General features: G+C 40.2%; 1 protein-coding gene across 1 annotated transcript; it reads left to right on the plus strand.

Moving 5' to 3' along the window:
• The first annotated feature begins 1,336 nt into the window (after nt 1-1,336).
• Nucleotides 1,337-9,408, plus strand: LOC5515246 (stomatin). The gene is made up of 8 exons (XM_048731129.1): nt 1,337-1,482; nt 3,973-4,070; nt 5,199-5,271; nt 6,779-6,861; nt 7,225-7,428; nt 7,857-7,912; nt 8,260-8,338; nt 8,821-9,408. The coding sequence occupies exons 1-8, from the start codon at nt 1,458-1,460 to the stop codon at nt 9,016-9,018; spliced, it is 816 nt and encodes a 271-aa protein (XP_048587086.1). The 5' UTR covers nt 1,337-1,457; the 3' UTR covers nt 9,019-9,408.
• The last annotated feature ends 1,096 nt before the right edge of the window (nt 9,409-10,504 follow it).

Here is a 10,504-nt window from a genome sequence, read left to right on the forward strand (position 1 = left end):
TTTTAATATTTGCATTAAAGCTAGTCTTCTTGTGCAAATATTACCAGCATTGTTGTGAAAGGAAGGGACGTTGCTAGGTGCAGCAACATTTTGCTGTTTTCATACCATGTAACATGATTCTCGACTGCTTTGAGAGTTGCTGCCCTTGAAACGTTTACGATTCTAGGAGGAGCACTGAGATATAAAGCGGGGTTTTAATCAATCAAGTCGTGATCGCTAAACATTGCTCCACTTAATTCAAATGCTTTCGTATTACATTTAAAATGGAAACATAATGACTCAATTTGGTGTTTCTAGTAGACCACATGCTGAATATGTGCTATTGAAAATCCCCACCTAGATAATGCAACGAGAAACTCCAAAATTGGAAATAAATGTGTCCCCTTATACCTTTTTCATGTTGATTTAACTCTTGACAATAAAGAAGAATGTGATGTGGCATCATTTGGCTTCCTGTGATGTTGGGAAGTTTGCAATACAACGATATATATAAGTAAGAGTTACAAGAGCACAACAAGCCCCCTTACCGAAACACGTTAAAACGGAATATTTCGTCGTTTCAATATGTTCTGACGCCGAAAATATCCATTTTAGAAGTTGCTGGGGAAAAAATATATTTTCTTTTTCCCAGAAGGGACCATTCCTTTTTTTCCCAGCCAGCAGTGGTTAGGCATTTTAGCATAACTTTCAGTATAACTGATCGGGACAACATTTTTCCCAAGCATTCGCTCCACCGCCCCCAAAAATATTCCCAGCACAACCAGTTCGACTACACAAATTTGCCAGCAGAGCCATTCCTTACGATTTTTTTCCCAGCAACCGAGGGGTCTAGCATCTTCCCAGCCAGCAAAAAAAAAAAAAACGGGCTGCGGAACGGATCCGTTTTGTGCCCTCTCTTTTAGAGCCCAACAAGTTTTGAGAGCTAGCCGAATTCGTTGTTGCGCGACCGCCAAGAATTCAAGTCCATTTCTCGTTTGGGAATAGCGGTTTAGACGGTTGATTGACTACGCGCTATTCCCAGACGACACAAGGATTTTTGATTCGCCGAGGTTCGGCCATTACGCTTTACTGGTGAAGGTATAATATAATAAAACCCGCGCGTTTTAGGGCTAACCGCAGAAACCTCTAGGCTTGAAGATGCGCTGAATGCAATCAATAGTCTGTCATAATAACTTTGATGAGTACTGCTGTATTCATCACAACAGAATGGTCTCCCATTGATCATGTATTGAAAGCCAAGGACAACCACCAAGAAAACATTAAAACATATAATTGGCAAAAGGGTTTTGTTATAATTAGTTTCGTTTCTCCCGCCATATCGCATAACTATCGCAGTTCTCTGACAGTGGGAGATTTAAAAGATCTGTTATTGTAATGAGGAGGGATTTTTTCAACGAGCCCCGGCATGCATTGCTGGCTATCAACACAGGTGCAAAGTTCTTCGCTGCTCTAACACCATGGTTCAGCCTGACACACGAAAAGGTCGGTAAAAAGCCCTCACAATCTTAAAAACAACCCTCGGCTATCACTCATTCGTTGTTGCACAAGAGACTCTTATCGTACCGCTCGCTTTTGCGAAACGGCGTCGATCTAGTGATTGAAATACATTGTTTTCTGCTTTGCAATAATTATAACAATACGTATGTTACTTGATGGAGCGCTTCTTAAGTGGCAAAAGAAGGGACATATAGTATAGTTCGAGCTGTGTTGCTACATTTACAGAACGCTATAATTTGACCAGAGTCCTGGATGGATTAACCGACTGCAGAGTATATTCTTATGTAATTTTCAGCAGGGGGATTTTAATTTAGACGAATGTGAATGACGTATGAGTTTTTGAATTAAGCTACTGTAATGAAATTCTAAGTATTTAAGCATTTTAGCTTTGCTTCTTGTAAAACAAGACACAATTACTCGTTACTATGAATGGCGACTTCTTTTTGCCGGAGTTTGATTCCGCAATTAGATGCTAGATATCTGCCAGATATGAGGTTTGTTAGCTTTAAGACGCTTTACGTGAGCGAAGAAATTTGTTAAGCAAATAAGCGATTTTATTTCTAGAGACGTCTGTTGTTTAAAATGAGTTGTTTTTCTATATTTTCCCCACTTATCAATTCGAATGATTATCCGAATTCAAGGACAGTTGTATTACCAATATTCTAAAAGCCGAAGCACCGTATTTAAATACATGGAAATTTATACAATATTCTTTAATATTGTCGTTGTACAGTCATTACGAGTAAATTGCATTTTTTTAACCAGATAAAAGCTTTATGGTTTGGACGCCGTGGTAATATTACAGTAAATAACATTGTCTTCGTCACATTGTTATCCTTTCTTCATTTCTTTTATCTTTGCATTTTTGTACTTTCTCTTCATGCTCTATTTTTCCTTAATCCTCCAGTCATTTTGCTTTATCCCTTCAGAGCCGTATAAACGCCTAAAGAGACCAAGAGGGCCCGTGCCCCCCCGTTTTTCTTCTATATTTATAATGAAATGAACAGGGACGTTGCACTGTGCTCCCCCCCCCCTCTCCGTCCCAGTTTTTCGCTGTGCCACCGCAGTTTTTTCCATGCCCCTGTATTTTGACCTCCCCTCCCCAACCTCCAATACTTCCAGGCCTGTTACGGCTCTGTCCTTCTCTTCCTCTTCGTATTCTACGTCTTCATATTCTTCGTCTCCATATTTTTCGTTTTTTTTTTCCTCTTTTTCTTCGTCTTTATATTTTTTGTCGTATTATTCTTCGTCTTTATATTCTTTGTCTTCATATCCTTCGTCTTCATATTCTTTGTCTTCATATTCTTCGTCTCCATATTTTTCGTCTTCTTTTTTATTCGTCTTCATATTTTTTGTCGTATTATTCTTCGTCTTTATATTCTTTGTCTTCATATCCTTCGTCTTCATATTCTTTGTCTTCACATTCTTCGTCTCCATATTTTTTGTCTTCATATTCTTCCTCTTCATATTTTTTGTCGTATTTTTCTTCGTCTTTATATTCTTCGTCTTCATATTCTTTGATTTCATATTCCAATCTTTGTCTTCATATTCTTCCTCTTTATATTTTTCTTCTTCATATTTTTTGTCTTCATATTCTTCGTCTCCATATTTTTCGTATTCATATTCTTTGTCTTCATATTCTTCGTCTCCATATTTTTCGTCTTCATATTCTTCGTCTTCATATTTTTCGTCGTATTATTCTTCGTCGTTATATTCTTCGTCTTATTATTCTTCGTCTTCCTATTCGTTGTCTTATTATTGTTACCGTAAATGAACTATTAAACGCCCGGGGCGTTTATTAAATTTCGATGGTCCGAGGGGGGGCGTTCACTAAATAGGAGGCGTTTATTAGAGAGAGGCGTTCTTTACAAGCTTATAACAACATAACAAACCCAAGTGCAGTGGGATTCTAGTCTCAGTAAAACTCTAGTCTCACGTTAAATTCTAGCCTGCGTAGCAAGCGTTTCTTGACATTAACCAATTCTCGCCCAGTAAAAGCCAAACACAGATAAATAAAATTTTATTCATATAACCGAAATTCCTATGTCGTTTGTCTTTAAGCTGGTATGGAGGGTAGAGGGGGGGGGCATTAAATAGATTGGGGCGTTTGTTAGAGAGGAGTTTTCATTACAAACTTGTTAGCTAAAGGGGGGCATTCAGATAGGCGGCGTTTATTAGATAGGAGGCGTTCTTTAGATAGGAGGCATTCATTAGATAGAAGGCGTTCTTTAGATAGGGGGCGTTTATTAGATCATTTACGGTATTGCTAGTGCGTTTCTACTACTTCTATGTCTTCTTTTTATTATTCTATACTACTTGAGTGTTATTCCATTACTTTTTCTTTTTTCTTCTTCTTCTTCTTCGTCTTTATTTTATTTAATTTTCTCGTCTTCCACCTTCTCTGTATGTCTTTAACGCTCTTCGCGTGCCCCTTGAAGTCACCTTTTATCATCCCTGTCGTGTGGCTTGTTATAGGAGGGAGCAGCCCAGGCATCTGTGATGTCGTTTTGACAGTGATCTCCGTCATCGTCATAGTCCTTACCTTTCCATTATCCGTATGGTTCTGCTTGAAGGTAAGAACACGAACCTAACACGTTCTAATCTTTGTTCTGCAAGGATAGTCATTTCGAATGTAAAACAAACTTTATATCTTGTGTAACAAAACGACTAAGACCAACTTTAACCACTTCTTATAGTCGCCTTTAAATGACGACTATGACCGCTTGGCTGGGGGAGGTACTGTTTTTTTATTGTCGTTCGTTACAAGCTCTGCTCACATGTCTAATGGGGCTTCGGTACGCACCCCTCTTATACAGTCGTTTGACAAAAGGTTGTCATCAACGGGCTTTGCGACTACGCGACAAGCCCGCGTGTAAGCATGGGTAAAAACCACTAAAGCGCTTAGCTGCATATATTAGCCACTGCATAACTTCAGAATTAGACGGTGTAGCGGTCTGCGGTCTGAGGTTGGCTCTATAGCCTATCTTGTAAAGGGTATTAAAAGCCATCACTATGCTAAAATTGGTACCTTTAGCAAAAAGTGCGCAATTCAAACACATATCCGCCGGACTATATCAATTGAAGACGCTGAGGTTCCATAAAGAGGGAATCTCGCTTAGTAATTTCAAGTTTACTTCAAAGGAGGAAGTAAACTTGAAATCACGATTACGCCATATGTTTTTGTTTTCAAAATGACTAATTTTGTCAGGTGGCAGGATACAGACTGTTGACACTAAAATCATGTACTTCAGTTTTCTTCGTAAAATACAAGGGCACAAAACGAATTTTTTTCTGCAGCCCATTTTTTGTTGGCTGAGAAGATGTTAGACCCCTCGGTTGCTGGGGAAAAAAATCGATCCGAATTGTTCTTTTGGCAAATTTGTGGAGTCGAACTAGTTGTGCTGGGAATATTTTTGGGCTGAGCGCTGGAGCGGATGCTTGGGGAAAAAAATCTTCCCTATCGGTTATACGGGCAATTATTCATGTGCTAAAATGCCTAGCACTGCTGGCTGAGAGAAAAAAAAAGAAATGGTCCCTCCTGGTAAAAAGAAACAGATGATTTTTTCCTAGCAACTTTTAAAATGGATATTTTCGGCATCAGAACACATTCAAACGACGAAATATGCCATTTAAACGTGTTTCGGGAGGGGGCGCTCGTTGTGTGCCATTGAAAATACATGACATGATATTTTCGATCTAAGATAGTACAGGAATATGAAAGAGCTGTCATCTTCAGGCTGGGAAGACTTCTCCAAGGAGGCGCCAAAGGGCCAGGTATGATACCAAGACTTGATCCAGTCTACAATACAACCATTATCATCATCAACATCACCATGGATGGTTTTAGCACCGCTACCATCATCACCATCAACATTATAATCGCCATTATCGCTAACACCACTAACACCAACATCGCCATCAACGCTGTTATCTTCATCATCTCCACCAACCTCATCATCATCGCTAACATCACTGTCACTATTATCATTATCAACGCTATAATCGTCATCATCTACACCACCGCCATCATCATCGCTAACATTAATGTCACCATCGTCATTATCAACGCTATAATTGTCATTATCTCCACCAACCTCATCATCATCATCACTAACACCACTGTCACCATCATCATTATCAACGCTGTTATCTTCATCAACTCCACCAACGCCATCACGATCGTTAACACCGCTGTCACCAACATCATTATCAACGCTATAATTATTGCCATCATCTCCACCAACGCCGTCATCATCTTCGCAACCACCGTAATCACCATCGCTAACACCAATGTCTTCAACGTCACCGCTATCATTTTCATTCACCACCACCTCCGCTATCATCATCTGTAGCAGCCAAAAGACCATTAGCATCAATAAAACACTACCACCACCATCATCGCCATCGTTATCATAACTACCATCATGATTATAAACACCACCATGATTTACACCATTACCAGCATCATCAATCAATCAATCAATCAATCAATCAATCAATCAATCAATCAATCAATCAATCAATCAATCAATCAATCAATCAATCAATCAATCAATCAATCAATCAATCAATCAATCAATCAATCAATCAATCAATCAATCAATCAATCAATCAATCAATCAATCAATCAATCAATCAATCAATCAATCAATCAATCAATCAATCACTCAATCAATCAATCAATCAATGGTTTATTACACCCTTATGCAGCCAAGGGCTGAATTACAGGGCCGTCAGCTGAACGCAATAATAATTAATACATTTGAAATTTAAATGATACAAAATCGTTCATGCGGTTTGTCCTCGCCACAGTCGGGCGAATTGACTGGTGACCGGAGCGTAGGACACGACCGTAGGACATGTCCTCTGGGGTCTGAATAATCCTCACAAGTAACCCGTCTTCCCCACATGACTTAACAAATCTGCGGCATGCGGAATCCCTTCGAACATGCAAGGGTTCCATACTGGCGGCAATAAGCGCCTCGTCATGCTGTAGGCTAGGATAAATAACCCGCAAGGCTCTCTTTTGTACCCGTTCCAACATATCACTGAGGTACTGGGGCAGCGCGGCCCAGGCCGGGAAAGCGTACTCGATACTCGATCTTACTATTAAGCAGTAAACGCTCATCATCGCCATCATCGCCATCGTTATCATAACTACCATCATGATTATAAACACCACCATGATTTACACCATTACCAGCCTTACTATAGCTTGCAAATCTACCCTTGCTTTCATGATAGAACGTAGCAGTGTCAATATGCTTATGTCTTTATTCAGGGCTGTTCTTTATCCTGCCCTGTATTGACACTTACCGTAAAGTTGACTTGCGAGTCGTCTCCTTTGATGTGCCACCACAAGAGGTAGGGAACCGACTTTCATCTGATAAACTGATCTGATAATGCAATGTTATAGTATATTCTCGCTGATGGAAAAGCGAATATACTTTTATTTAAACAAGGTTTATAATGGTTATAACATACCTAAAGACGTTTTCTTTTTTTCTTTCTTTTTTGTAATTCCCTGTCGTATTCTCACTTCAATTTGTAATTGCCCACGCCGAGTCCCTGGTGTCCTGCTTGGGGCTCCTGTGGTTCGACGAGATGGCAAGAGGGACTGGAAAAAACTAGTGACGTCATACCTACCAACCACAGGATGCCCGGTCAGGACGCCTGGGAGTAGGCCGCTGCCCTCTAATGTTAAAACATGACGCCTTTCTTGTTTAGATTCTGACCAGGGACAGCGTGACCGTGACCGTGGATGCCGTCGTGTACTTTCGGATCTATGATGCAACAATGGCGATCACTAACGTTCAGAACGCTAACGGCTCCACCCGCCTGCTTGCCCAGACCACCCTGAGGAACATCCTGGGTACCAAAAACCTGACGGAGATTCTGTCACAGCGGGATGAGATTAGTCAGACCATGCAGGTACGGCAATAACAACAATAATTTTGCCAGCAACGACATGACGGGAAAACCTTGTACTGCAAAGGGATAGTCGAGAAGCCATATGCCATACTATAGAAGCAATAAAAGAAATTTACCAGCAACGGCATGACGGAAAATCTTGTACTGCAAAGGGATACTAGAGAAGCCACGATTTATGACACTTGCCGTCTGTTTCTTACATTCCGAGGAACTCTTCTCAATTTTTTATATGAAATGCACTTATCTGAGATGATGGTTTTCCGTTATGATGTGTTTCCGTCATGTCGCCAGCAACAGTATCATGAACTATACCAACAAAATAACAACAAACAAAGAAGCACCATGGGGGAATGGGGGTGGGGGGGAGATGTGCAGTCATCGATCCTAAGCAGCAAATATGCCAACCTCAAACCTTTTATTTAACACAGAGTACTCTTGACGAGGCTACCGACCCGTGGGGTGTTAAAGTCGAGCGTATCGAAGTGTAAGTAACTTTAAAGTTAAGTAGATACAATTTGTAAACCTTGTGCTACCTCTTACAACAAGAACAGCAAAAATGCCTTTTCGGGGTAAGGTTGAGTTAGTGTCTGTGATGAGAATATTATTGCCCTCGCTTTGCAGATCGGACCATATATTTTGTGTGTTTTTAATCTTAGAGGTGCGCCTCTTCAGTGAGAACATCTGCTTGGTTTTAACCGATTTTTCAAACTTTACAATCATATTTCTATACATTTTCCAGACTGCTCCCACCACTTCCCCATATACAACTATATTTATCATGTAAGTGATATTAATATTGTTATTTTGCCGATTTTTTTTGGCGCATTACAGTAAGGACGTTCGGTTGCCACAGCAAATGCAACGAGCCATGGCAGCTGAGGCAGAAGCGTCACGTGATGCGAGAGCCAAGGTCAGTAAGCGTTTGTTTTTGATCGTCGGCAAAATCAAAGCACTGTGGGTGTGGTCATAAGAAATTCTTACCCCTAAGAGATAGCAAATTGGGTGTGGTAGAATTTTTAACCCTAAGAGAAAGCAGAATCGGAAAAACCGTTAAACATCTCCTAAGGGATAGCAGTTGGTCGAATTTTATACCCTAAAGGATAGCAGAATCGGAAAACCATTAAACATCCCCTAAGGGATAGCAGTTGGTCGAATTTTATACCCCAAGTGACAGCTGAATCGAAAAAATTCTTCAAGAACCCCTAATGGATAGCAGTTGGTCGAATTTTATACCCTAAGAGATAGCAGAATGAAAAAAAGTTCTTCAACAACCCCTAAGGATAGGACACCCCCGTCTACTTTCCGGGAGAGTCGGATTCATTTGCTTAAATGGTTATCTCTATTTTTTAATTACCAAAAGTGTAACTCTCAGCAATTCAAATTTTTTACAAGATTATCGCCGCTGAGGGTGAGATGAATGCCTCCCGCTCGCTCAAGGACGCGTCCGACATCCTCTCTGAGTCGCCCCAAGCCATCCAACTCCGATACCTGCAAACCCTGACCACCATCTCGGCGGAGAAGAACTCCACCATCATCTTCCCCCTGCCAATAGATATGCTCTCACATTTCCTCCCAGAAAGGAAGGCATAAGAAAGCACAAGAAACGATAGACCACGTGATCACAAATTTACGTAGACTTTAGGCCCAATCTTTACTTTGAGCTCGCGATCATGTGAAGGTCTGTGAGCCCGTTATCATAACCAGTAGTCGGTAGGTACTTTAAATATGATACGCAAAGTGTACCTGGACATAAGCATGTACAAATCTTGACTTTATGGCCATTCAATTCCTTGAAAACCTTCAGCTCCACAGCTCCATCATCACCATCATCATCCACCATTAGCTGGTCGAGCTGACTGAGTTGATGAAGCTGAGGAAGCTGACGGAGTTGACGGAAGCTAGTGGTGGCCTTAAAGTATAGACTTGTATATGCTTTTGGCCCGGTACACGTCGCGTATCTTATTTTAAAGCAGGCCCGTAGCCAGGATTTTGATTGAGGGAGGGGGGGGGGGGGGGGGGGGGGTGTTGTTTACCCATTTAGCGGACCATTTTCTCTTAGGTAACTCGTCCTAGCTCGCAGTGGTACTCCATTTTCCTTCATCAGGGCGGACCTTCTATATTTGTTAAGTACCTATACATGGATTGTACGTTTGCAATTATATTATCGTAAGCCCGTTAAAAGCGACTTGCACCAAGAAGTCAAGTGAATTTTAAATAGGCGAATTCAAGCCAAAAAAAAAACAGAAATGGCTGCGACCGTCATGTCATTTCAATGAAAAGAAGCCCTTTCTGGTAAAGAAATTTTCTGGCTGATTCTTCAGCGTTGCATTTTGTTGTTGTAATTTTTCTACTAAAAGCCGGAGTGCGAGTTTGGAACCCGAATTATGATTTTATTTCGCTGCTTGTTTGGCCCCCAACTTTTTAGACAAGAGTATGTTGGAGGAGTGAGTCGTGTCTTTCCAATGCCGAGAAGACACAAAATTATCGTCTTCAATTATTGTCTTCACAAAATTATTGTCTTCAATACTTTTCCAAATCTAGCCTACACAGAACAAATGTAATATCGAATAATATAGAAAAAATTCTTTAGAATATGGTTTGGTTGTACGTATTATAGACATTCGTCGCAATGATAGACATTTTATCATCTTAAACATTGGTTGAATACAGCTTACGGCCAAATTCATGTACCATGATGAGTTCGTTTTTTAGGGGTAGCTTTTGACATTACTTGTGCAGTAAAATCGACACTGTTTGGCTCGCCGTAAAAAGTAGTTAATAAACGAGTTAAAATTGTTAGAGTTAAAACAATTTTCTTTAAAACATTAAAAAGAAACAGCGGTTTTTTTTGGAAAATTCACAATCAATTTAAAGGTTTTAAGCTTTCCTGGTACAAGACTTTTGGTGGAAATTGAGAGAAATTGCCAAAAACTGCTGAATTGTAATTGTAAGAAATTAGCTTACTAATAGGAGTTAGTTTACAGTTTGTCGTTCAAATATATCGCAGCACGTATCAAAAGATGAAAAACGGTACACTTCAACAGTGATTTATATTTTAATGAAGACAAAGACAGTG

This window comes from Nematostella vectensis, chromosome 8, assembly GCF_932526225.1.
Source record: "Nematostella vectensis chromosome 8, jaNemVect1.1, whole genome shotgun sequence".
Classification (NCBI taxonomy): Eukaryota; Metazoa; Cnidaria; class Anthozoa; order Actiniaria; family Edwardsiidae; genus Nematostella; species Nematostella vectensis.

Coding starts and splice junctions, on each gene's coding strand:
- LOC5515246 (XM_048731129.1), top strand. CDS start 1,458: ATGGTTCAGCCTGACACACGAAAAG. Junction 5,272..6,778: donor AGGAGGCGCCAAAGGGCCAG/GTATGATACCAA, acceptor GTCTTTATTCAG/GGCTGTTCTTTATCCTGCCC. Junction 7,913..8,259: donor AAAGTCGAGCGTATCGAAGT/GTAAGTAACTTT, acceptor GGCGCATTACAG/TAAGGACGTTCGGTTGCCAC.